At 37.1% G+C, this 26,899-nt stretch overlaps 4 protein-coding genes across 10 annotated transcripts; all 4 read left to right on the top strand.

Moving 5' to 3' along the window:
* The first annotated feature begins 8,890 nt into the window (after positions 1 to 8,890).
* Positions 8,891 to 11,523, top strand: LOC111460733 (F-box/LRR-repeat protein 14). Of its 2 annotated transcripts, none has more exons than XM_023103988.1 (2): positions 8,891 to 9,084; positions 9,844 to 11,523. In XM_023103988.1, exon 2 carries the CDS (start codon positions 9,859 to 9,861, stop codon positions 11,260 to 11,262), a length of 1,404 nt encoding a protein of 467 aa, XP_022959756.1. In that variant the 5' UTR covers positions 8,891 to 9,084; positions 9,844 to 9,858; the 3' UTR covers positions 11,263 to 11,523. The 2 variants fall into 2 exon arrangements, with proteins under 2 accessions (XP_022959756.1, XP_022959755.1); XM_023103987.1 differs by having other exon boundaries at positions 8,891 to 9,263.
* A 1,294-nt stretch (positions 11,524 to 12,817) lies between these two features.
* LOC111461162 (ethylene-responsive transcription factor ERF084-like) lies at positions 12,818 to 13,474 on the top strand. The gene has a single exon (XM_023104661.1). It carries the CDS (start codon positions 12,818 to 12,820, stop codon positions 13,394 to 13,396), a length of 579 nt encoding a protein of 192 aa, XP_022960429.1. The 3' UTR covers positions 13,397 to 13,474.
* Positions 13,475 to 14,989: 1,515 nt separating this feature from the next.
* On the top strand, positions 14,990 to 21,193 carry LOC111460736. Of its 3 annotated transcripts, none has more exons than XM_023103994.1 (6): positions 14,990 to 15,295; positions 15,695 to 16,000; positions 19,437 to 19,490; positions 19,598 to 19,660; positions 19,768 to 19,836; positions 20,553 to 21,193. In XM_023103994.1, the coding sequence occupies exons 2-6, from the start codon at positions 15,989 to 15,991 to the stop codon at positions 20,826 to 20,828; spliced, it is 474 nt and encodes a 157-aa protein (XP_022959762.1). In that variant the 5' UTR covers positions 14,990 to 15,295; positions 15,695 to 15,988; the 3' UTR covers positions 20,829 to 21,193. The 3 variants fall into 3 exon arrangements, with proteins under 3 accessions (XP_022959762.1, XP_022959763.1, XP_022959761.1); XM_023103995.1 differs by having other exon boundaries at positions 15,571 to 16,000; XM_023103993.1 differs by lacking the exons at positions 14,990 to 15,295; positions 15,695 to 16,000 and adding an exon at positions 16,959 to 17,781.
* A 1,670-nt stretch (positions 21,194 to 22,863) lies between these two features.
* Positions 22,864 to 25,721, top strand: LOC111460734 (probable receptor-like protein kinase At1g80640). 4 transcript variants are annotated; one of them, XM_023103992.1, is made up of 11 exons: positions 22,866 to 23,237; positions 23,316 to 23,377; positions 23,676 to 23,849; positions 23,951 to 24,198; positions 24,274 to 24,406; positions 24,477 to 24,540; positions 24,621 to 24,717; positions 24,808 to 24,907; positions 25,040 to 25,158; positions 25,249 to 25,338; positions 25,420 to 25,721. In XM_023103992.1, the coding sequence occupies exons 2-11, from the start codon at positions 23,347 to 23,349 to the stop codon at positions 25,579 to 25,581; spliced, it is 1,218 nt and encodes a 405-aa protein (XP_022959760.1). In that variant the 5' UTR covers positions 22,866 to 23,237; positions 23,316 to 23,346; the 3' UTR covers positions 25,582 to 25,721. The 4 variants fall into 4 exon arrangements, with proteins under 4 accessions (XP_022959759.1, XP_022959757.1, XP_022959760.1 ...); XM_023103990.1 differs by having other exon boundaries at positions 22,866 to 23,267; positions 23,298 to 23,377; XM_023103991.1 differs by having other exon boundaries at positions 22,864 to 23,377; positions 24,020 to 24,198.
* The last annotated feature ends 1,178 nt before the right edge of the window (positions 25,722 to 26,899 follow it).

Raw genomic sequence — 26,899 nt, 5'->3', positions numbered from 1 at the left:
CTTCCTCCTTGTCAAATTCAGCATAAATGACAGCTTCTTTTTCTAAGCTCGGACATTCAAATTGGTAATGTCCTTGCTTTCCACATCGAAAACAGTTGATGGCCGACCGGTTCACAAAAGATCTACCTCTTCCCCGTCCTCTAGAGTAACCTCTTCCTCTCTAAAATGTCCCTCTGTCTCTTCCTTGTCCATACCTTTGGTACATTCTCCACCTGCCAAACCTGCTCTTCACTCCTTTTATCAATCACCTTTTGTTCATGTACAAGCAAAGATGTCTGTAATTCATCGACTGTTAATTGGTCAATATCCTTGGATTCTTCAATTGAGCATACTACGAAGTTGAATTTATCGGTGAGACTTCGAAGTATTTTCTCAACAATTTTAACATTCGGCATATCTTCTCCGCAATTCCTCATGTCATTAGCAGTAGACATAACTCTTGAAAAATATTCAGAAAAGAATTTTTGCCAATGGTCGAATACTGGTGGAAGAATACGCCCCTCCGTGGATGGCCAGGGCACGGTTTCATCAACAAACTTAAGAGACTAAAAGGAGTCCTAAAGAAATGGAATAAGGAGGTTTTTGGTTATATTTCGACAAAAAGGAAGCAATTGCTAACCGAAATTGCCCTCCTTGATCAGAGGGAGGAAACTGGCTCCATCACACTAGTTCAACACACACAAAAAAAGCTCATGAAAACAGAACTTATTTCGTTGGCAGTAAATGAAGAGCAATCTTGGAGACAAAAATGCAAAAAACGATGGTTAGAGGAAGGTGACATAAACTCCAAATTTTTCCATCGTATCATGGCTACAAAGAAACGAAAGAGTACCATCATGGAAATTCTATCCACACAAGGCATAAGTTTAGTAAATGAAGACGAAATTGTATCAGAATTTGTGTCCTTTTACACGTCCTTATACACAAAGGACAATGCCCTCAGCGAATTTCTTCATGATCTTGATTGGAGTCCTATTGATCAACAGCAAGCTGCCTCCCTCGAGGTTGCTTTTACTGAAGAAGAGGTGGGGAAGGCGATTCAGAATCTGGGCTCTGACAAAACTCCAGGACTGGATGGTTTTACCTCAGAATTCTTTCAGAAATGTTGGAACTTCATGAGAGCTGATATCATGAGAGTATTCCATGATTTTTTTTCGAAACGGAGTTATTAATGACAACCTGAATGAAACATACATATGTTTGATCTCAAAGAAACTGGATGCTCGCACTGTTGCAGACTTTCGTCCCATAAGCCTCACGACCTGTCTATATAAAATCATAGCAAGGTTATTATCAGAACGCCTTAAAAAGGTTCTCCCCTTCACAATAACTGGACAACAAACAGCTTTTGTTGAGGGGCGACGAATTCTTGATGCATCCCTCATGGCCAACGAACTCATTGATGAATGGGAAAGAAAGAAACAAAAAGGTGTAGTCATTAAACTTGACATGGAAAAGGCCTTCGACAAGGTTGATTGGACTTTCCTCGAAAACATTCTTGTGGCAAAAGGCTTTGGCCCAAAATGGCGAAGGTGGATTAAAGGATGCATCTCATCCACAAATTTCTCCATCATCATCAATGGAAGACCGAGAGGAAAAATTTATGCCACACAGGGCCTGAGACAAGGAGACCCACTATCCCCTTTTCTCTTCATCATGGTAATGGACTGTCTCAGTCGCCTACTGACAAAGGCAGAATACGAAGGGCAGATTAAAGGTTTTCAGATTGGTAATGAAGGCTCATAAACCACCTTCAGTTCGCAGATGACACAATCCTCTTTTTCGATTTGGTGAATGCCTCTTCCATAAAAAAACATGATTGAGACGATAAAAACCTTCGAAGGATTCTCTGGACAAAATATCAATATCCAAAAAACAAAGATCATGGGCATCAATATTAGCGTAGAAATCATTTAAAAAGGGAGAATGGCCGAATATGTACCTAGGACTGCCTCTAAAAGAAAATCACAAATCCTTTTCCTTCTGGAAGATTATTATTGAGAAAATAGAAAGAAGATTGTCAACATGGTCATCACGTTATACTTCAAAAGGCGGAAGACTTACCCTGATACAAGCCACATTATCCAACCTCCCTAACTACTATATGTCTCTATTTGAAATGCCATGAAAAATGGCCGCGGCTATAGAAAGGCTTTTCAGAAATTACTTGCGGAAAGATAGTGCACACCTTGTTCGTTGGAATATTATAAACCTCCCAACAGAAAAGGGAGGTCTCGGTCTTCTCTCGATAAGGAAGAAGAACACAACTCTCCTCGCCAAATGGATATGGAGATATGCCTTATGGCGAAATCTTATAAAAGCTGAATATACTCCTACATCAAACAAAGGTCACCTCCCTCCATCTTCTACAAAAGGGTCTTGAAAGTACATAAAGAAACATCAAAATCTCATCACCCACCCAACTCGCCATAAGGTGGGAAATGGGGGAAGCACATCATTTTGGACCAACCCATGAATTGAAAACACCACGCTAGCTTTGAAGTATCCACTTTTGTACCGGCTTTCTCACAACAAAAAAGTCACGATTAAAGAAACGTGGAATGTTGTCAACAAATTTTGGGACTTGAAGCTTGGGAGGAATCTAAAGGATAATGAAGCAACATAGTGGGCTGAATTAAGCCTTGACCTTGCCCCTGTGGTATTGTCAAACAATGAAGACTCACCGACTTTGGCTCCCCAGCGCAGACGGGGTCTTTTCTACAAAATTCTTGATGATGGATATGGGAGAAAAAGTTGAAGCAATAAATCCCACACTAGCAAAGACAATATGGAAAGGACAACAACCTAAAAAGGTGAAGTTCTTCCTTTGGGAAATAGCGCATAAAGCCATCAGCACAAGTGAAAATCTTCAAAAAAAGAATGCCTAACATCACTCTCTCTCCAAATTGGTGTCCACTATGCAAGAAAGGGAACGAATCACAAAGTCACTTGTTTATGGAATGCACATACACTCAAAATTTCTGGACAACAATTCTCAATATATTCGGATGGCATCTCACATTTCCTAGGGAGGTAAAGGATTTTTTGGATATGGCCTTAACGTACCACCCTTTTAAGAACGCAAAAGCCCTATTATGGAAAAACCTCATCATGGCTTTCTTTTGGAATCTGTGGAAAGAAAGAAATCAGAGAATATTTGCAGAAATGACACAGACCTACACAAAACTTTTCGATAATGTTGTTTACCAAGCTATATCCTGGTGTAAACTGTCTAATATTTTTACTTCCTATAGTTATACCTCCCTCGTTGCAAATTGGGAAGGTCTTTTGTAAACATCATGGATTATATATCCCTCTTGTAAATTTCACTCATCAAGGAAATTGTCTCTTAAAAAAAAAAAAAAAAAAAAAAAAAAAACTCTGAAATACCTTCTCCTGCTTTCATCTCTAAAGTTTTGAATGTTCTGCGAAGTCTTTTCTAGCATTTCCTTGATACTTGAGTTTCATTGAATCCCATGATTGCTTGGAAGTATCCTTTTGAATGATAGTTTTCATAATACTCTTATCAATGGATTGAAAGAGAATTTTATGGTCTAAGATCTTTGAGTCTTGCTTCATTGATTTCCTTTTGCTGGACTGCGCTTAGTGCTTCGTTTTCTTTTGGTTCCTCGAAACCAGATTGAATAGCACTCCAATATTCCTTGGAACACAAGAGATTTTCCATGACCAAACTCCAATGCTCGTAGTCTCCATCGAATTTAGGAACGCATGGTGTGTAACGACCCTAAATTTCCACATACTCAGAGTCGCTACTAACGTCTCATGCTCATCTATAATGCGGAAATATAACTCTTACATGAACATAATTGATAACGTAAATTTTAAAAAAAAAAAAACGTTTAAAACAACTTCTTCTCTGGAAAACACAGCCATGGTCTTACGTGTTTAAATATGAAATACTGAAATTTAGAGAAAACAAATACAAAATAATTTACAACAATGAAATGCAAAACAACCCATTCTAACTTAAGACTAGAAATTTAAATATGAGTCTACCCTATGCACGTGCCACCGTCTCTGCTCGCGATGCCGCCGTCCTCCGTACAAGTGCGCCTTGCCTTTACCTGAAAAATGATGTGGCACACGGCCTGAGTATTTCAAAGAATACTCAGTAAATGGCCCCACTATAGGGGGCCATGCAAATGCAAACACATGCAATCATGATTTAGGGACCTATCTCTAATCATCTTAGGGGTGGCCTCTAGTCTCGGATAAATTGGATGTATAGTACTTCCCTACACACGACTCACACGTGCGAGTGTGAATCCCCAGGGCGCTCGCACACCCCCTGGACCCTCTGGTCAAGCTAATCTGTAGCGACGTCCGAAGGTCAGCGGAACCCCATAGTGTCATGCGCCTCATGAACACCCTCATCTGTGTGCATTCGCACCTGTGCGCATTCACACTCATCATATGGTGCGCGTCCGCACTCATCATCTCTAGGGGAAGTAGCCCTATGCTTATGAACATACAATATGCATGAGGTCCCTCTAAATCCATCATAATGTCTCTTCTGACACAACCTTCTAGTCTCATCTCTTTGTTACTCTAGGTAACACATACTCGTGGATATTTATATTAATATCATTTTCACGCTCTTAGGGTTGTGTCCTATGTCGATCTAACGACATGATGCAATATGGCACTCATTATCATATAGCATGCTCAATATGGAAACATCATTATATTAAGGTAAACGTCACGCAATCATCATACTCATCATATTGTCACAAAGTGCATCAAACATATCAAGTACGACATTCATCAAAATATATATATATATATATATATATACACTGAGCACATCATCAGGTATCATAACCCACACATCATCATAACTCATACATTATCATAAGTCATACATCATACATCATCATAACTCATATACCGCATCGTACGACATAGTTCATATATCATCATAACTCATATAATTTTTAGCCTATCCTATAGTAAGGCCACTTACCTGATTAGCTTATACGGTTGTCACCAATTTATCTTTAACGAAAGTTCGATTTTTCCCTTTGTATCCAAGCCAACCTATAAGAATCCATGGCATCAATTTCATGTTAAATTCTCTAACTCTTGGTTCATGTGCTAAACTTCTAAAGACTTTGCATAGATAAAGTCTTGGAACGATTCTATTTATATTAAGATATCATTTTCTATTTTTTATTTCGATTGACTTCTCTCTTGTCTTTTGATATTCTTTCTTTACTCTGCTTTTTCTCTAAATTTTTTGTTCAAGACATATTCTTGACTAATTTTTTAATCAATTCTTACTTAATCATATTGTTGGTCGATTCCGATTCATTTTTACTCCCAACTCTTCCCTTTTGTTTTTCTCTTCCTCTGTATTTTTTTTCTTTTGATTTTCTATTCTGGCCTTCTTTGTATTTTCTTCCCTGTCTTTTCTATTTTTTTTACTCTGTATGCCTTCTCTGTATTTTTTTCTTTTACTTCTCTCTGTTTTTTTTTCTCTGTATCCTACCCTCTGTATTTTCTCTTTTACCTATTTCTGCTCTCTGTATTTTCTCTTTACTTCCTGCTCTTTATTTATTTATTTTTTCTTTTCCCTGCATTTCTACTTCTCTCTCTTTCCTTTTGATTTTGCACAGTATTTGGCCTCCTATCTGTATATATATATACATTTTTTTTTTGTCTTTTCTTTTGATTTTGTTAACAGTATTTTGGCCTCTCTACCGTCATCTCATATTTTTTTTGTATTCTAATTAATTCTTCTTTCCAAATCTTTCCTTTATTTTATATGTATTTTATTTTATTTTTTCTTCCTTTAATTTTGTTAAAATCTAAAATTCACAGATAAATTTTCATTCCAAATTTTCCTTTCTTCTTTCCTCTTTCCTTTCTTATTTACCTGTTAATTTTTTTGATCTGGATAAATGAAGAAGAGATCAGAGATCTGAAACATGACTTACCGTAATAACGACAAGATCTCTCTCCACAAATTAAATCTACAGCTCTCCTGGTAAATCAATCTTGTTGTTTGTATTTTTTTTTTCTTCAAGAACCACCGATGATCCAGTATTCTGATTTGGGACATTGAAGGATGAGTTGGTTGAGGAGAGATAGTTGGGAGAGGAAGGAGGGGTTAGTGGAGAGTAGTTTACTGAAAATTATTATTTTAATTATTTAAATTTTTTTGTTTGGGTCCTTCCATGGTGTAGCAAAGCTTTCTGAATCATTTAAATTTTTTTGTTTGGGTCGTTCCATGGTGTAGCAACGCTTTCTGAATCACTTGCCATTTGTTCAGTGTTTTTCCTCTCAAACACTCAATTTGTGTATTTCTTGTTTCAGGTCCAATTAGGCTCTGATACCAAATGTTAGGAATGGAGGGAGAAATCTCTCATTTAGTGAAGAATGAAATTGGCTATTAGGGAATCAAATCCGATAGGACTAAATCTAGTATGACTAAATCAAATTTAATCCAAATAACTAAATCAAATCTAATCCTAACACATGTCAACATCAGCCTGAGAAATTGTTCTCTTTGGGTTTTCCCTTTCGAGCTTCCCCTCAAAGTTAAACGCGTTTGCTAGGGAGAGACTTCCTATCTATACAAAGAATGTTTCGTTCCCCTCTCCAACCGATGTGGGATCTCATGATCCACCCTCCTTCGAGGCCTAGCGTCCTCCCTGACACTCGTTCCCTTCTCTAATTGATGTGGGACCCCCCAATCCGCTCTCCTTCGGGGTCTAGTGTCCTTGCTGGCACACCACCTCGTGTTCACCTCATTCGATGATCAACCTCCTCACTGATACATTGTCTGATGTGTAGCTCTGATACCATTTGTACCCATCCAAGCCCACCGCTAACAAATATTTTCCTCTTTAGTCTTTTCTTTTCGGGCTTCCCCTCAAAGTTTAAAGCGCGTCTACTAGAAAAAGGTTTCCACAATCTTATAAAAAAATATTTTGTTTCCCTGTCCGACCGACGTGACATAACAATAAATGCATAAGGAAAAGAAATTTCTAAGATGATGTTGGTGATCGCTACTGCTATATTGCAGTTTAAACTACTTTCTTTGTATTAGAGAATGTATAATTGAGAAGCATTATGATATGAACCAAGAGACATCAATCATACAATATACTTCAATGAAGATGTGAAGAAAAGGTTATCAAAATTATCAAAAGATGTTTCAATTCTACTCCATTAAAGAAGAATAAAGTTTGATTGTTGTAAATTTTGGGTGAGTTACAACTGAATTATAGAGCTGGAGGTGGATCAGATCGAAGGTTTGTCCATTGAGATTGGACATGGACGAATCTCGACCAACATTGATTTAAAAAAAAAATGACAAAAGAGTAACTTCTCCACCATAAATAGTTTCACGAAATTAACACTCATATTTCACCGTCATAGCCCAAAATTTAACCGCTCTAACACAAATGACGGCAAATATTTTTGTGTAGTTATCAATTTCATTTTCTTTTCAAGTATTTGAGCCATTTGAATAAGTCGAGCTCGTTGGTACTGAAAGAAGAGTGAAAATAGTCCTAAATAGGAGAGGACTTCTCCCTAAGACTTTCGACTCACTGCCAAAAGTTCCTTCAGGCAGAGAAGTTAGAAGCATTCCTAATGCACGAGAGGAGATTGCTCGAGTTCCAAGCCAACAATCCCTACCTTGATTATTCGACTTCATATCTTTTAGGCATATTGCGGTATTCTTTCATGGCCAGAAAAGACAATAAAATTCAATATTCCTTCGAAGTAGATATATGCTAAAGTAGCACAAACTAGGAAGAGCCTTGACGTAACGAATAGAAGGAATGTTCTTTCTAGAGAATAACAACGCTAGACTTTCAACGTGTCATTTCAGAGTCAATCATTGATTGGTCTTTCCGGGTATTGCACTCGAAAGAAAGAAGATACAGGATTTAGAAGGGCAGGTGATGCATATTTTCTACTTCTCTATTATTCACCTCCCCCTTTCCTTTAACCTGTTTCCTTCAGAAACAACGATCATGCAATCTAAACCTCAACACACTGTGATTTGGTCTGGCATTGTAGAGTACATATTGAATCAATTGTGTTTCTAGTTTCAGGTTGGAGAACATATGGCATACCTGGAAACTGGTCAGCAGATGGAGGATCTTTGAGTATCAAGTGCCAATATCAGCCGACATCTTCAAGGAAGAACGGCAAACAAAGCTCCAATTCAGACCGGGGAACATTTACATGTCACACCACATCATTAATATGGGCGGCAAACGTTAAATATATATATATATATTTTTTAAAGTAGGATAAAGTTAGGTTATAATTCTATTTATGAGTTTATTGGATTCCGAGCGAAAAGAATGTCAACCGGTAAATTAAATGAATTTTTTTTATTTTCTAAAAAGTCAACCTAACCCAAATGGAAGAAAAAAAAAACTATCTCAACCCAACTTTATGGTTTTTGTTAGATAATTTAGGTTTGGTCGACTATTAAGTTATATGAACACTTCTGCCAAACACAAAACCATCCTACTGTTATCAAATCAACAATACGATGTCTTTTATATTAGAGACAATCTCTTGATTAATTGAATGATACATTCTATCAATTCAACTTTTAAATGTTCGTAAATGAATAATTTAAACACCTATAAAAAAAATAATTGATGATTCAACCAACTCTTAAACGTCTATAAGTGATTAATTTAAATACTTATTAAAAAGTTAAAAATAATTGATGATTGTTAAGTGAAATTTCTTAATCAAAAGTGTTTATAAAGTAAAATTGTAAGCAGATTTCATTTGATTTTGATGAAATTTTTAATGTAGAGATTAAACTACAAATATGAGACCAAATATTTCTACTAAGTAAGGATGAAGTAAAGTAATAAATTTCGAGTATAATGTAAGAAATAGAGAAAATTATGTTGAGTGATAACATGGAAGTTGTTAATCACCGATCAAAATGCGAAGAACAAGCGACACTCAAAATTCCCAATACTAAATCCTTTAGGAACGCTGGAGCTCCGATCTCCTCGCTAAGCAACGAAACCGATCTTTGCCCCCTTTTTCTGTGGTGGGTCTCAGACATTTATAAACCAGGTACACATTTATGAACAGCGCGATATTTTTGGGGCGAACTTCAATCGATTTCAATGTCCTTTTCCGCATAAATATCTAAGTATCAACCCTATTTGATATTCCCTTGTCTGTAAATCGTAATCGGAAGGAAACTGGTTCGATCCATCTAAATTCCAGTCGTTATCTCTTTCCATTTTCAGGTGAAATTTCTGAATTCCTCTCGTAGATCTCGGGTTTCAATTTTGTTCATGTCTTTTGAAAGCAGTTGATGAATTAGGGTTGAATCGTCTCTGTTGATGGGGTTCAATTCATCCCATCTTGATTATTTCCCTCGTTAATACGATTATTAATCCTCTTTTTCAATTTTTTTTTATTATATTGATCGTTCTTGATGATCCCTTGTTCTACTTCTATTGATTTGTGGTTTTGCTTCAATGATTATTTCAAGTTCCTCTTTAAATCTGGAGTTATGCGTTTCTTGTTGATTCGAACTCTAAATCTTCATATTATGTATCAATGAGTTAGAACCCTTGTGAGCGGCCAATTGTTTACTTTCTGGTTTCTATCATATTCATATTGGAAGATATCCGGGTTTGATTATGTGAAGCATACATGTTTTGACATTCTGGACTGTGTTGGTATGATCTTTGTTTCGATCGTCGACCGTCGAGACGATTTCGGGATATTTCATTCAGTTTCGAGTTATCGTTCTGTTTTTTTGCTGTGTTTGGCTCACCTTCCTACCAAATCTTAGTTAATTGATGTTATCTTGTGTTGCAGAACTGCCTTGTTGTAATGGATAGTTTACCTGAAGTATTGATTTGGGAGATATTGAATAGAGTTAAGAAAACCATCGACCGAAACTCTTTGGCGTTATCGTGTAAGCGTCTTCACGGTTTGGACAAAGAAAACAGACACTTTCTTCGAGTTGGTTGTGGATTAGACCCTGCGGATGAAGCTTTGACATCTCTGTGTCTCAGGTTTCCGAATTTAACACGAATTGAAATCACGTATTCGGGTTGGATGTCGAAACTCGGGAAGCAATTGGATGATCGTGGACTATTCATCCTCTCCAACCATTGTCCATGTCTCACTGATCTAACCTTAAGCTATTGCACGTTTATCACCGATGTTGGACTTCGCCATTTAACGTCCTGCTACAAGCTTTCATCTCTGAAGCTGAACTTCACTCCAAGAATCACGGGATGTGGCATATTCTCAATCGCTGTTGGATGCAAAAACCTCACTGTTCTTCATCTTATCCGATGTTTGAATGTCAGCAGTGTCGAATGGCTTGAATACCTCGGAAAACTTGGAACACTTGAGGATCTCTCGATCAGGAACTGTAGAGCAATTGGGGAAGGTGATCTGATTAAGCTAGGCCATAGCTGGCGAAAGTTGAAACGGCTGCAATTTGAAGTCGATGCTAACTACCGATACATGAAGGTTTACGATCGTTTAGCTGTGGACCGATGGCAAAAGCAGTGGATCCTTTGTGATGATATGTTGGAACTTAGCTTGGTGAACTGCATAATCAGTCCAGGGAGAGGACTTGCCTGTGTATTGGGAAAGTGCAAGAACTTACAGAAGGTTCACTTAGATATGTGTGTTGGAGTTAGAGATTGTGATATAATAAGCTTGGCTCGAGAATCGCATAATCTCCGCTCGATTTCCCTTCGAGTTCCATCGGATTTTTCACTTCCATTGTTAGCCCACAACACGCTGAGATTAACAGATGAGAGCTTAAAAGCCTTAGCGGATAACTGCGCCCATCTCGAATCAGTTAGAATCTCATTTGCAGATGGTGAATTCCCCTCACTCTCTTCATTTTCCCTCAATGGGATCCTTGTTCTAGTTCACAAGTGTCCAATCCAAGAGCTCGCCCTCGATCACGTCTACTCCTTCAACGACATGGGATTGGAAGCGCTCTGCTCGGCCTCCTATCTCGAAACTCTAGAGCTTGTAAGATGCCAAGAAATAAGCGACGAGGGGCTGCAACTAGTTAGCCAGTTCCCTCAACTGCAAAACTTACGACTAAGCAAATGCTTGGGAATCACCGACGATGGGTTGAAACCGCTTGTCGATGCATACAAACTCGAGTCGCTGATCGTGGAAGACTGCCCTCAAATCTCCGAGAGGGGCATCCATGGCGCCGCGAGAAGCATATCGTTCAGGCAAGACCTGTCATGGATGTATTGAAACTTGCTTAGTTTCCATGATTCAGTGTTATAATGATTGTAACATATAAGTTCCCATATGTATAACAAATCATGGCCTCATTCCTTAAATAATTTGCTTGTAACTGTCTGGTGATAGTAGTAGTCCGACGTGGAATTGATGCTGACGTTGCTGCTGAGCTTGAACTCCACGTCACCTCATGTATCATGTGTCATTTTTTCCCCTTCCAGCGTCATGGTCCCAATACAATACAATACAACAAGACCTTTTTTTGGATTGAAACGTCATGTCGCACTTAAAATTCCCATTTGTTGACGAAAGTACCCCTCTAGATTAAAATATTAAATTATTTCTGTGTCACATCTTTCTTTCCGAAAATTTGAAATATTTATTTCCTACGTTTAATGCATATTTACTGATTTATTTTAATTTTAAAATTATATATATATCGACATGGCATGCTTTTACACGGGTATTACGGTGTGCCTGAGCCGTACTGGATTATTTCTCATCACAAATTGCAATTAATTAAACAATCAATATAATTAATACCAAAAAAAGGTCTTTAAATACACCACAAATTAAGCCAAGCAGTCAAACTATCTTTTCCCTTGACGCCACCATGACGCCGATTGCTTCATCTTTTTTAAACCAACGGCCATGATTTTCCCTCGAGATCTCCCCCAAACGACGTCGTAACAATGCTATTATTATTTTTTCTCATGGAATTCAAATATTTGTTTTACTAAAATATCTAGTTATTCTTAAGCCTAAATATATATATATATATATATATATAGTAACAATATTTAGCTATATTAATTAAAACATTTAATCTTTAATATTTTTTCCTTTATAATTTAGCCTCTTAAGTTTTATTTTTTAAAAAAATTATGATCTTTATTTAAGTTAATAAGTTAATTAATGATACTTAATGATTTGAAAAAAAAAAGTCAAAATATTTATTGAGCTGTATAATTGCTCTTTTAAATTTCTGTCAATTTATTAAATATTTGTTCTGCCTATTTCAAGTCACAAACATTGGCAACAAGAATATTATTGAAAAAGTAAATTTAAAAAAAATCATTGTAATTTCCAACAAATGAAAAGGGTATTTGCGTCATTTGTAGGGTATATGCCTCCTGCCAAACGAAAGGCAAGTATATAAATGCGAGAGATTGCGGTCTCATCGATATTGATAGGACTTTATAAAATTATTTTATTTTAGAAAAAAAAAACCTTTTTTTATTTATATTTTGTATTTATTTTACTTTATAAATGTTGTATTTTTACTTTCATAGACTTAATGATTTTACACTTTTAACCCGGAATTTCCATAATTTTTATTAGTTTTCTAGTAATTAAATTTTTTTTTGTTACTATTAAAATTAATTAAAAATCATATCGTAATCATTTTAAAATAAATTTTAAGACAAAATAAAAAAAAAATTAAATTTAGATAATAAATATAAACCATATTTTAAATTTAAAGCAATTTTTTAATTCATTAAATTATTTTAGTTTCCAATATAAAAACCCCACCGATCCTTCTCCATGCGTTACCATCTTCTCCGCCATGATTTCCGATCAGCCAATTGACTCTCTCTACAGAGCCTTCTTCCAAACCCAATTCTCCCAATCACCACCGCCGGACTCCCAGCTCGACGGAATCGCCGCCGTCGTCGGCCGGAAAGTCCTATTCGGCGACATTCCTCCCTCAACCAGCGGATCAAAGACGCCGGCCGTTACGGGGCAGAAGAGTTATAGAGGAGTACGAAAGCGGCCGTGGGGACGGTGGTCGGCAGAGATACGAGACCGAATCGGACGGTGCAGACACTGGCTGGGAACGTTCGATACAGCGGAAGAGGCGGCGCGTGCATACGACGCGGCGGCGAGGCGGTTGAGAGGATCGAAGGCGCGAACTAACTTCGAAATGCCGTTGGTTGTCCCGCTTGAGTCCACATCATCATCATCCACGTCATCAGTGGAAGGGAAAAGGAATGGTAATAATGGTAATAAGTTGAAGGCGGTGAAGAAACCAAATGGACGGAAATGTGCGGTGGTTACGACGGCGGCGCATTTGTTCAGCCGTGGAATGGAGCTTGATTTGAAACTGGGTTTTGACTTTGTTAATGGTGGTCAAAGCGCATCATAATTCAAAGCTTATTTTGTTCTTTGGAATGGGAACCCAAAAACAAATTTAGCTCGTTCCACTTTTGAATTGTGTGAATGTTTTGAGGAAATTAAGGTACAAATTGTTTCCTTTCTGTCTGTTTTGTGTTGGGTTTCTAATGTAGAAACGAAATTGGGTTTCTTTTTTTTTAATCAGCAATATCATATTTTAATCTTCTTTTTATCCTAAACCCTAATAAATTAGCATCAAATAATGATTTTGATCCTATTCCGTTGGGATTGGAGAATGATTAACCGGGACAGTTGGAGGTACTCGTATTTATAGTCAGAAGTGAAATTAATTTGCCAAGAATGGTTTTATTAATCAAGAACATATAGACCATCACAATGGCTAATTAGTGTTATGCGATATTATTGTTAGACAAACATACGATATTGTCCATTTTAAACATAAACTCTGTTCGCTTTGCTTTGGGCTTACTCAGAAGGCTTCGAGTATTCCTTGTTTATAAATACGTGATCATTTTCTAAATTAGCCGGGACTTTCAACCTCCAGATTAAGAGTAAAAGTTGTCCCAAAATAAAAATGAAATCTTGGGCATAAGCAAACTTGAAAATTGAGAGAAAAAAAATGAAAATTAGGGTTTAGGGAAAGTGAAAGGGGGGAGTTCAGAAAGATCATATCGTGATGATTATGAGAAATAACATTTGAGATGACAGTTTTAGTCGCCATCGCCATCGCCGTCGTGGATGTGCATGCCAAACCCTAATCCACACTTGCAGAAGAGAGAGAGAGAGAGACAGAATTAGGGTTTCTTTTTTTCAAAAGGCTCCCATGAAAAGCGGGGTTTGAGAAGAACTTGGAACACGTACGGACCTCCCTAATGTCTCCCTCTCTATCATTCCAATACTTCCCTCCTATCTCTCCCTCCCTATTCGTGTCTTCACTGACACACCGCCTGACATGTTATGTAATGTTTAGCTCCTGTATCGTTTGTAATAGTCCAAGCTGGTCACTAACAGATATTCTCATTTCAAGTACTATCGTGTATAATTTAATTTTTAATTATATATATGAATAAAAAATGAAAAATAAAAACGGGAATGTGAAAAGAAAGGGATAAAAAGGGACAGCAGAATCCCTGCATGGATAACTAGGTTGATTTTCATACCTCTAAGCAACCTAGAATTGACCGTTGATGTGATTTTATTATTATTTTTTCAATTTTCATTTATTTTTATAATATTTTGAAAATTCAATAATTCAATCTTTTTTTTCTTTTAATAAAATATTTATGTATTTCCCTAATCTAATAATTATTTGTCACATCAATTAAATTCTTTCCTTTGTCTTTTATCTCTTTCAAATAAATAAATAAATATATCATATTACAGAATTTATGAACTTGAATAATTGAATCTAAGAGTAATGATTAATCTCTTTTTTTATATATATTTATTTATTTAATAAAATATATCATATTAGAAAATGGGCCGGCACGTCTAGCATAGGCCCAATTGAGCCCAATAGTAGCGGCTCCATGGACCATCTCTATTTTCTGTTGGGCTTTCATAATAAATAAATCATTTCGAAAAAGAAAGCGCTCCAAATTTAGCTTCGAAATCGTTCTTTCAATTTGAAGAATCGAAGGAAGAGGCGAAAATGGAAAAGAATGTCTTATCGTTGCCGGAAGAATGGTAGGAAGTAGGAACTGATCTTCAGTTTCCTTCTCCAACGCCATCACAGCCACCGTTTATGAATTCTTATCTCCGATCTGCAAGCAGTTCTTCTCCATCACTACCAAGCTTCGAACTGCCCTCTCAATCTCCGATTTAAGCATTCCGGAACTTCCGTGAATATACGGATTTGATGCCTCAAGGAAATAGCAATTTGTGATTTCGATTTCGTTACTCAAATCAGGTATCGCTAAGGCACTACGCCAGAGCCCTAATTTGAATTCAATTTCTGCAAATTGGTAGAGATTCCCTCTGTTCATTAGAATCTTATCGATTCGTTAGATTCTGTGAGTTTTCTTGATCTTTCGGAATCGATTATTTCTCATTGTCATAACTTCTCGTTTTCTGGAATTTCATTGCTGTTGTATCAAAATATTCAGACTGATTGATCTGTAAAGGAGTTATCAGAATTCATAAACCTCACAATTGCTCAAATCTGATCTGTTGTAATTGATATAGAAATGAAGATTGTAAATCTCGCAACAGATTTTATCAACGCTAAGCTTAGATCTACGGATTTATCTGGGGACGAGATCTTGTGCATTTAGAAATTTGGAGGTGTTGAAGCTGAACAACTGTGCAGGAATCGCAGAAGAACGCATTGGAGAAGTTGTAAGGGCATGCACAAAGACGAAGCGTATGGAAGTAAATTGATGCACAGGAATCAAGAATTCGGTGATGAACTAGGAGCTTTCCGCAAAGATTGGGCACTGAAGATTCAACATTAGCAATGCTTGGAAGAAGATGCTCTTCTTTAAAGTGAGTGCAGAAAGGGGTGAAGGAAGTGGAGAGAAGCTGCAGAGAATTGAGGGAAATGCAGGTCACCTAATTCTCTTCTTTCTAATGCTAATCAAAGGAATCTTTGCTTGCGCCATGGATGTCTTCTCTGGTTTTTTTTTTTTTTTTTTTTTTAATAAAAAAAAGCTACAGATATTATCTAAAAGTTTGAAAGATTCAAAAGCGCTTTGAATATTTTAAATTTAAGATTAAATTAATAAAAATAAGTGCGGTATTTTGTCTGAAAAAATATTCATAAATTTTTAAAAATTTAAATAATATTTTTAAACTCTTCACAACATTTTTTTTAAATACATTTACACCATGTTTAAAAAATTATTATCATCAATATTTTGGACGCGTATTGTAATGTTATTTTCTCAATCAGATCCTATTTCATATAAAAATAGAATCGGGAGGAAAGCCAATCACACAGAGATTGGCGAGTTTAAATGAAATGACGAAGAACCAAAGAAGCTCCGGTAAGACTAGAACTAGACGATCTAGAACCAAAGAAAAGACGGTTGAAGTTTGTTAAGATTAGGATGCGATAGGAGTGGTTTATATAATTTTTATATTCATTTCTTTCTATACTCTTTTTTTCAGGTACCGGCCAAGGTGGAGGAGCGTTTGAGAGTTGTGCGGTCATAGAGAGGGTGGTTTCAAAGCGTCCGGTTCATTTTGTAATAGTTTGAAACAAAACTTCACTCTTCTATTTTAATTAAATGAAAACTTCACTCTTCTATTTTAATTAAATGACATTGAAAAATTTAATTCGTTTTGAAAATTTAATCCATTGAAAAAAGTATTAATTCGTTTTGAAAATTTGAGTACTTTAAAATAGGTTTAGAAGTTAAAAGGTATTTTTTAAACCATTTAAAAAACTTAATGATATTTTAATCTTTTTTTCAATTAAAAAGTATTTTTGAGAATTTTTTTTTAAAGTCAATAGTGTAGAATAATAATTTTTATTAATTTAACCTAAAATGAATAAATAACAAATTTATAGTCTAAATCAAATCAAAACAAAATCCGTTTCAATAAATCTAAGAATCCTAAAATTTCCTTCTCATTACCATTATTTACTCCGAGGGATTAAATGCAAAACCCAAAAGAAAAAAGAAAACAAAACGAAAGTAACTATTATTGGCATTTATATTCAGAAAGGGTAGAATAGTAAATAAGAAAATGTGGAGGGCAAGGGATGAATCACACGTGTGGAGTAGATAAACGGCACGTGTAAAAAAGATTGAACGTAACGAACTTCAAACCCATACCACCCGCCACATTTATGCCCTTTCGCCGCTCCTTTATATTCCCTTAAAAAAAATAATAATAATAACAGAAATATTAAGAAAAAAAAAGCAAAATATTAGGAAAATACGTGGAGTAATTGCCACGTTTTCGTAAGGGGTCCGTATGAGGTGGAAAAAAAAAAGAAAAAGGAAAAATTGTAGAGAGAGAAAGTAGGGAATTAAGAGAGTAGATGAGCGAGTAATGAACGTGACCATCCACTCCCAAATGACATGGCCCCATCTATATATACCTTCTTCATCCATCACTCCCCTTTTCTCCCCCCCTTTCTCTCTCTCTCTCTCTCTCTCTGCCTCTCTCTCCGCCATGTCCGACGACAAATGGGTCGATGTTGCACTCTCCGACGACTCTCTTGTCGTCGACTTACTTCTTCGTCTCAACCGTTCTCCGCTGGTCAATCCTCTCTCTCCCCCTCTCCGACTCGATTGGTCCATCCGCCAGCCCCGCTCCAAGCCGATTCTTCCTCGTCAGGCTTCCGATGAGGCGGCTAGAGCCAGTCCGACTACGCCTCTCACTTGGAGTAGTGGCGGTGGCGCTACCTCCGTCAGTGGCGGATTCGTTGACGCCGTAAGATCTAAGGTTGGTTTCGGTTTCGGTTTTTGCTTTGGTGTTCTGTTTTTTCTGAAAACTCGGTGAGTGCGTTTAAAAGACGAAAATGCCCCTCCGTGGAACACATTTCTTTGTTCTTTTTCCGTCGGCGTCTCTCAAATGTTTGCACCCTTTTCTTCCAACTTCTAATTATTCCTCTTTGTGAATTTACGGTTCTACCCTTCCCTTCCCTTTTTCCACCGCCGGCGACTTTCCCGTCAAGATTTTCAAAATTACCGGAACACCCATTTCCACCAACAACGAAAACGGAAAACCCTTTTGCCCATTCATCCAAACGGTGACCTCTGAGGGAGTCCACAACAATAGGTCAGAGTGGCATTTTGGTAATTTAAACAAAAAAAAAAAAAAAAAAAAGGGAGGAAGCAGTATGAAAAGAGTCAAACCCCTGTCTCCATTGGCCCAATAACTCCCATCTTGAACATAGTCAAACCCTAGACTCTACCACAAGGGTCATTTTCGTCATTTCACCCCAAAGCCCAAAAAGGGCCCCTCTTTATCGGTGGCGTGTTTCCATGGCAACGATGTCTGTGTGTCAATGGTATTGGTGGTTGTGCCCTTCGTTTATGAAAATCATTAAAAAAAAAAAAAAAAAAAAAATCCAGTGCGGTCAGTTGCACCATAGCTTTATACACTTGCTTCATCACTACACTTCTTGTTCCCAAATCTGACAAAAGTTTTATGTGTGTATGTTTTTTTTTTTTTTTTTAAATGTTAAAAGAGAAAGTAGATTCGTTTGTATGGTCAAAAGATGTGTCGTGTTCTTTCCTATAACCATGAATTTTTGTGTCCGGAAAATGGTACAACCAACACTGCCCCTTATTGGTGAACTCCATGTTTAATCATTACAAACTAATTCTTGTTTAACACTTGTTAATTGTTGATTAACTCTCTTGTTTAACTACTTAATGGGTTCTTCATCGTGTTGAATGGAGGAGAGACGACCCTACTTGTGGAAAAAGTGTTCAACTTGTGAAATGGGGCATCTTTAATTCAATGCCTTTCTTCATTTGCTTGGATTGGTGGTATTAGTGGATATGATTGTTTAGTACTCACCTCGGGTTTCGGTTTGAATCCGTATCTCACGTATGAACACTTGACCTCGACCCGAGTCCCGATCGAGATCCATTTGTTCTTTATTTATGGTTTCTCTGTAATTGTTTAGTAGTGACCTCGGGTTTGGGTTTGAATCCTTATCTCACGAATGAATACTTGACCCCGACCCGAGTCGGGATCTCGGGATCTATTTGTTCGTTATTTATGGTTTTTCTATAATTTGAGTTGATTGTTTAGTAGTGACTGTTATCACACATTTGTAACTTCACTACTAAAACCTTGGGTTTGGGTTTGAATCCTTATCTCACATATGATAACTGACCTCGGCCCGACCCGAGTCGGGACCAGGATCCATTTGTTCTTTGTTTATAGTTTTTTCTATCATTTGAGTTGATTGTTTAGTAGTGGCTGTTATGACACCTTTGTAACTTCACTACTAAAACCTCGGGTTTGGGTTTGAATCCCATCTCACGTACGAAAACTTGACCCGGACCTAGACCCGGGTCTGAATCCGGATCAAATTGTTGGTTATTTGACTAAGGGGATGAGTTTTGAATGTATTATATGTGCAGAATGCTGGTAAGAGTGAAGTAGTTGCAACAATGAAGAGGCCAAGAAAGAAAAAGGTATGGTTTTTTTGACCCTTTGCTTTGCCTTCTTTTGGTTAGTGTATGAGATTCTGATATCATTTCCTTTTTGGGCAATCATGATGGGTATCCATGGTGGTTGGCAGACACTTGGAGAACTCAAAGAGGAGGAGGTTTTGCTATTGAAGGAAAGGAGAAGCTTGAAAGATGTATGTTTTTTTCTGTAAGAATCATATGATAATGGTCGTTTTCTAGTGTCGGTCTTGGTCTCGGTCTCGGTCGAGCTCTTGCTAAGCTTTTCCTTTTATAAGAGCAGGCCTTGGCGATCTTGCGGCTCACTGTCGAAAAACAGAGGTCTATCAATGGAAGCTTGAAGAAAATGAAGGTGAACAACTTCCACTGTTATTTCTCTTTGACTGGAAAGCTGCTGCTTTTTCTTATGTTCTTTTTGCTGAGGTTGCATATGTAACTATGATCTGCTCAAGCCCGCTAGCGGATATTGTTCGGGCTTTTCCTTTTGGGCTTCCCCGCAAGGTTTTTTAATCGTGTCTGCTACGGAGAGGTTTCCACACCCTTATAAAGAATTCTTTGTTCTCATCTCCAATCGACGTAGGATCTCACAATCCACTCCCCTACGGGACCCAGCGTCCTCGCTGACACTCACTCCCTTCTCCACCTAAAGCAGGACCCCTCAAATCCACCCCTTTTGAGGCCGAGCGTCCTTGCTGGCACACCGCCCATGTCCACCCCCTTTGAGGCTCAGCCTCCTCGCTGGCACATCGCTCAATGTCTAGCTCTGATACCATTTGTAATAGCCCAAGTCTACCGCTAGCAAACATTGTTCTCTTTGGACTTTCCCTCAAGATTTTTAAAACACGTCTGCTAGGGAGAGCTTTCCACACCCTTATAAAAAATTCTTTATTCTCTTCCCCAATCGAGGTGGGAATCAAATGGGTTGTTTATGAACAGATTCTTTTCAAAATAGTTCTAAAAGTAGTGGTTTAATCGGGGAGGGTAGCTTTGAGGATTGGAACAGCTTTAGCTGTTTTTACTGAATGTGTTACATAAAGAAGCTAACTTGTTCTTTTTGAAACTCTACAGATTGATTTCGATTCGCAACAAGCGATCGAGATGGCGGTAACATCTGCTATGCCGAAGGAAGCAAGCTCCGACCGACCTCAACCGCAGACACTACCGATATCTATATGCAACACAATGCCTGTCGGAGTCGATGCTTCTTCTTACCAATTACCTCTGCCAAATGTTTCTTGCAAACTACAGGAGATGGGAACTCTTGGGACCGTTCGTTCGATACCCGATCTTAATATGCCTTTTCAAGAGGACTCCGGTGCCGACATCTTGTACCGAATGAGCTAAGACGAATTCAACCGAAACAAACGCTCCAATAACTAAGAGGGACAAAGACGACAACGACAACAACAAAACCATTTGCTTCTTAATAAGATGTAGTTCCTGAATCCTAACCGTTATAGGCTCGAGTTACTTACAACTGTAATTACGTAACCATTTTTCTTAGCTGCATATTCATATATCTTCTTCTTTTTTCCCTTTCCATAGTACCTGAAAAAATCGAGCATAGAACCGTGTAGAGACCCCGAAAACTCGTTAGCTGTTTAGTTATTATATTATTCATTCACAGTCAGTCTGTTTATTTTGTTTGTAGCCAACCCTTACCCTGTAATTACTGCATAATTTCAAACAAAGTTCAGTGTTCCATTTCATTTCTTCATTCCTTGATGTTCTTCTCTTCATCGTACAGCAATCTTTTAAGAGTTTAGAGAGGCCCATCAAAGTTTCAAACTTTGAAGATCCAGTCCATTCAAATGGCCCACAAAAGCTTCCGCTTTTGTTTACTTTTCTAACGAAACCTCTCCCTAATAGATGCGTTTCAAAATTGTGACGCTAACGGCAATACGTAATGGACAATAACAGACAATATTTGTTAGCGATGGGCTTGAGTTATTAACTCTCCACAATGGTTAATATTTGTTAGTGATGGGCTTGAGTTATTAACTCTCCACAATGGTTTGATATTGTCCACTTTGAGCATAAGCTCTCATGGCTTTGCTTTGAGCTTCCCCAAAAGGTCTCTTGCCAAGGGAGAGAGTATTCCTTGGTTATAAACCCATTAGCTGATGTGGAACTTTCATCATCCAACAATTACAAATGGTATCAGAGCTAGACATTGAGCAGTGTGCCGGTGAGGATGATAGTCCCTAAAGAGGGTGGATTGTGAGATCCCACGTGGGTTGGAGAGCAGAACAAAGCATTTCACATTTCTTATCAGGATTTGAAAATCTCTCCCGAACAGACGTGTTTTAAAACTGTGAGACTAAGGACGATAGATAACAGACTAAAGCCGACTATCTACCATCACAGACTTGGGGCGCTACAAAATTGTCTAATTTCAAGATTAATCAATCAAAATTAGCCTAAAACATCACAAATTATAATTAATTAAGTCGTTCCTAATTAAAATAAGTTTTTTTTTTCTTAATTGATACCATTATTAGTTTATGATTTTATGGCCGAAAAAATTAATTTTTAAATTCTTTTAATTTTTATCGAAAATATATATTTTAACGAGTCTAGCACATAAACAAATTTATTTAGTTATACTATTTCATTATAGAAGTGGCATGTTTATTTCCATGAATGTCGAGCATGGTATTAGTGATAACCAAGAAGCGACTACATCCCCTCCCCTATTTCACCAACAAACAAAGCACATTAAAATTAGGGTATCATTGACAACATTATATTGAGGTCTATCCTACCAAAAACATCCTTAAACAACGGTCCAAAACACAAGCAAACAATACTAGGATTTGTTGTTTACCCACATTTGGGATTCCCACTCATATAAGCTGTTTTATTTTTTATAATATTTATTAACAAAAAGGGATTGGTGTCTGTTCTTCCTATAATATACAAATTGTTTTACCATAATATTTTATGTCAATTGAGTTATGATGATGTTCACGGGATCAAAATAAATATTTTAAAAATTTATAAATATAAGCGATAACTTCAAATATACTTCTAAGAAAAGGGAACAACAAAAGCAAATTTCTTTTTTAGCCTAAAAAATAGCCTTTTTGAAAGGCATTATATAATTTGGGCCATGGATTGTGATGTTAGTAGACAGTGATCACATGAGAGCTGTGAGATGTCACAAGCAAAAGCAACACATTATCTCATTTCTCATCAACAAACATTAATGGCAATGTAGGTTCCACTTAATTATTATTTCCCCTTCAAAAAAAGGCTCAAATTCAATACACTTTTTTCAAGAAAATGATACATTAAGCAAAGAAAATGACAGTAAATCTTACAAATCATTCAAAATTTTGTAATAGAAACATGAACAATTTAAGATGAAGCTGATTATGAAAGCTATTAACTTAATCCACTTTCTTAATCATGATTAGCGAGGCAAGAACAAATGCAAGGATTTCGAAGTTTCCATGATATAAAGCCCAGATGGAAAAACAAAATTAAAGCATGTTTTTTGAAGATTTCAAGATCATGGTGTGGCCCATGAACCAATCTAATCCAATTAAAAAATCGAGTTGGGTCTCTCGAGGTTGTGCCCTCTCCACCACAGCCCCACATTCATAGATTTCGAATTCTTTAACCCTTTTCGATAGCTGCTTGAAGGTCGTGAGCCTACCAAATATGAAGAAAAAAGTGTTTTCTTGGTTTCCCTGAAGCTGTTCTTTGTCTGTTCTTGAGTGCAGAGCGAAGAACAGAGAAATCTGGAAGGTGGGTTATGAATAATCTTCATGCTATTTTAATCCCCATGTGGGTTTTCTATTTCTTGTTCCTAATGATCGATGCCAGGCCAGAGCTTGCTGGGTTTTCAATTTCTCACATGGTAGCCAAAATGGAAGCTCAATCCCCAGGTTTTTGCTTCTGATTCTGTTCTGTTTCTTGTCTTTGTGTTCTTTGGTGCATGTTTGTTTGTTTCTGGGACATTTTAGATGAGATGTTTATGAGCTTTCAAATTCAAACTGGGAATAAGAACAAGACAAGAAACATAGGCGCTATAGAGTGAAGAGGTTTTAGTATCTTGTGTTCTTGCTGGTCCTTAATGTCTGTCTCATTTTAGTGTTTTGTGTTCTTTCTTGGCTTTCTAATCTGTTGGTTTGAGCTGTTTAAGTGTTGTTCTTCAAATTTGGAACTCATTTTGTTAACGCACAGGAGTTCCTGAGGTTATTAGAGTAGTTCATCACCAAGATTTGAACAAGAGAATTCTTGTAGCATTGGTTGTTTCTTCCACTCTTCTTGGAGCTATATTGTTGTTCCTTTTGTGTGTTTGGATATATCGTCGAAGAACGTCGAAACTCGATGATGGAGAATGTCGAAAGGATTTGGGTACTTTCCTATCAGTTTGATTGAACTCTTTTGTAGCTTTTTGATTGGTATGAATGTAGTACACCAACTTATGATGTTGTTTTCTTTCTGTCGATTCGAAGAGGTTTCGAAATCGACGATGATGAACCCCATATCCAGATTTAACTCCTTGAGGCTGGCTAATTTTAAAGGTTCGGTTTCGATGATCGATTATAAACTGTTGGAAGCCGCTACTGATAACTTCAGCAAAAGCAATGTTTTGGACGAGGGTAGTACCGGACATGTTTATAAAGCTCGATTCGATGATAAAATGCTTGCAGCTGTGAAGAGAATCGAGTATGGAGGACTGGATGCTGAACGAGAATTCGAGGTTTATCGATCATTTGCTGATTATTTCTTTGCTTGATCATGTTTGTGATTGAAGAGCTCCAATTGTATTTGGCAGAATGAGGTGAACTGGTTGTGTAAAATACGACATCAAAACGTAATCAAGCTCTTGGGGCACTGCATTCGTGACGAAACACGGTTTCTTGTTTACGAGATGATGCAGAATGGATCTTTGGAGTCTCAATTGCACGGTATGGATTTGCTTTAGGTGTAGAATGAAAACACGAGAATCTCGAACTCAACTATTGCTTCATCTCTTAGGACCTTCTCATGGATCGGCTTTAACGTGGCATCTCCGAATGAAGATCGCGGTCGACATTGCAAGGTAAGTCCACCATTCACATATATCACTCGTCTTTTCTCTGTATATATAGACATAAGAGTCGTCATTTTGTACGTTGGTAGAGGATTGGAGTATCTTCACGAGCACCGAAGTCCTCCGGTCGTTCACCGTGACTTAAAATCATCAAATATCCTTCTAGATTCGGACTTTAACGCCAAGGTACGAAAATTCACATAAACCAGCTGAGTTTCCCTGTTTATTACTTCATTAGAACTTCCAGAAGGTTTCTCATAAGTTCACTTCATCCAGCTCTCTGACTTTGGCCTTACTGTAAACTTGGGAGCTCAAAATAAGAACATAAAGCTCTCGGGAACGCTCGGATATGTCGCCCCCGAGTACCTTTTAGACGGTATGCAAGCTTCTCATAACTTTCTGATCTGCATATGACTTTAGCACCATGACAACACGAAAGTTCGTCATTCATTTAGAGTAGTACCGACTTTCTGATACGAAAACTATGTCGATGACCATTATTTTCCAGGTAAACTAACTGATAAAAGCGACGTCTATGCTTTCGGAGTCGTTCTTTTAGAGCTTCTGACCGGGAAAAAGCCCGTCGAGAAAATGGGACCTACTCAATCCCAATCTCTAGTTTCATGGGTAGCTTATACTGTTCTTTCCCCACCAGTTTTTTGTTCTTTATATCAATTGCAATCAGCATAGTGAACTGTGTTATCAAGCCAAATGCAGGCAATCCCGCAACTTAGCGACCGATCAAAGCTACCGAAAGTTGTCGATCCCGTGATAAGGGACACAATGGATTTGAAGCACTTATACCAAGTTTGTTCATTGCATTGCTCTTGTTCAATCAGTTGATGTTTTATTTTCAATCCATTCTTAGATGCTGCTAAATTCAAACAGGTTGCTGCTGTAGCTGTGTTATGTGTACAATCGGAACCGAGCTATCGACCGTTAGTTACCGACGTTCTGCATTCCCTGATCCCTCTTGTCCCTGTAGAGCTTGGAGGATCACTAAGAATTACCGAACCGCTGCATCTGAAAGAGCCTTCGTCGACCCGCTAACCGATCATAGAAAGAATTCAATGCTTTGTTCAATCACATTCTACACTGATTGAAAGGAAAACAGTTGTGTTTGGTGAAGTTCTTATTTAAACATTGTTTAAATAGTTAATTATAAGATTAGTACCTAAGCTTTCGTTTATTTATTAATTATGTGTAATTCAACTTTTTTTTAAAAAAAAAAATTAATCAAATTGAATTTTGCACCCTATAAGATATTAAATTTTTAATTTCATGTTTAATAAATTTGTGAGTTTCTAAAGATTATATACTTTTTTAAAAAATTATAAAATTAAAAATCTAAGAACATATCTCAATAATTAAAATTAATTTTTTTTTATTATGTTTTATGGGTAACAAAAAAAATGGTCTATCCTAGGTTGAGTTTAATGGGCCATTCACTGTTGGTTCGGCCCAATTCATTATCCTCGGTTGAATTTAATGGGCCATTCATTAGTTGGTCCAGCCCAATTCATAATAGTAATGTTTTTCTTCCCCTAATTAGTTTGGACATGTTTAAATTAGCAAAATAAATAAGAACTAAAAATTTTATTTTGAATTTCTTATAATTCCACCAAAAAAAAAAAAACAATTTGAAATTTGAAATGGGTGTAAAATAACTATGTATTAAGATATATATATATACAAACCTGACATAGTTTATTCCGTTCGTATGCTTAGTCAATTTATGCATGAACCAAGAAAACCACATTGGGAGGCAGCTCTTCGAGTTCTGAGATACATCAAAGGTACTCCTACTACCATCTGAAAACAATTTAAGATTACAAGCATATTGCGATTTTGATTGGGGTAATTGTCGAACTTCCAAACGATCTATTTCTGGGTTCTGCATTTTCCTCGAAAATTCAATTATTTTTTGGAAGTCTAAAAAGTAGACTAATGTGTCCAAATCATCAGCAGAAGCCGAGTATCGAGCTATGACAGATACTTGTTTAGCTAACTTGGTTAAGATACATTCTTCAAGACTTGAATGTTCAAATGTCCGAACCAGCATTATTATATTGTGATAACCAAGCAGCATTACATATAGCAACCAATCCAGTTTTTCACGAACGTACGAAACACATTGAAATAGATTGTCATATAGTTCGAGAAAGTTTAGCTCAAACTTGACTCTAATTTTCGAGCTGGAATTTATGAAGCTTATTCTGATATGGTTCATTTATGTACCGTTTCATTACTCAGAAAACCCGTACATGAATAGATATTGGATTGTGTTTTATGGAGAACACGTGGATGGGAAAGGGGAGAAGGGTAAAAGCCATGTGCTAAGGTGAGTATGTATTTGGATAACATGGGG

The sequence above is a fragment of the Cucurbita moschata genome, unplaced genomic scaffold (assembly GCF_002738365.1).
Source record: "Cucurbita moschata cultivar Rifu unplaced genomic scaffold, Cmos_1.0 Cmo_Scf00024, whole genome shotgun sequence".
NCBI classification, from domain to species: Eukaryota; Viridiplantae; Streptophyta; class Magnoliopsida; order Cucurbitales; family Cucurbitaceae; genus Cucurbita; species Cucurbita moschata.
This window is presented reverse-complemented; position numbering and strand designations above follow the sequence as displayed.

Coding starts and splice junctions, on each gene's coding strand:
- LOC111461162 (XM_023104661.1), top strand. CDS start 12,818: ATGATTTCCGATCAGCCAATTGACTCTCTCTACAGAGCCTTCTTCCAA.
- LOC111460733 (XM_023103988.1), top strand. CDS start 9,859: ATGGATAGTTTACCTGAAGTATTGATTTGGGAGATATTGAATAGAGTT.
- LOC111460734 (XM_023103989.1), top strand. CDS start 23,245: ATGAATAATCTTCATGCTATTTTAATCCCCATGTGGGTTTTCTATTTC. Junction 24,718..24,807: donor ATTCGGACTTTAACGCCAAG/GTACGAAAATTC, acceptor CACTTCATCCAG/CTCTCTGACTTTGGCCTTAC. Junction 24,908..25,039: donor CCCCGAGTACCTTTTAGACG/GTATGCAAGCTT, acceptor ATTATTTTCCAG/GTAAACTAACTGATAAAAGC.
- LOC111460736 (XM_023103993.1), top strand. CDS start 17,386: ATGAACGTGACCATCCACTCCCAAATGACATGGCCCCATCTATATATA. Junction 19,491..19,597: donor AGAGGCCAAGAAAGAAAAAG/GTATGGTTTTTT, acceptor GGTGGTTGGCAG/ACACTTGGAGAACTCAAAGA. Junction 19,837..20,552: donor GAAGCTTGAAGAAAATGAAG/GTGAACAACTTC, acceptor GAAACTCTACAG/ATTGATTTCGATTCGCAACA.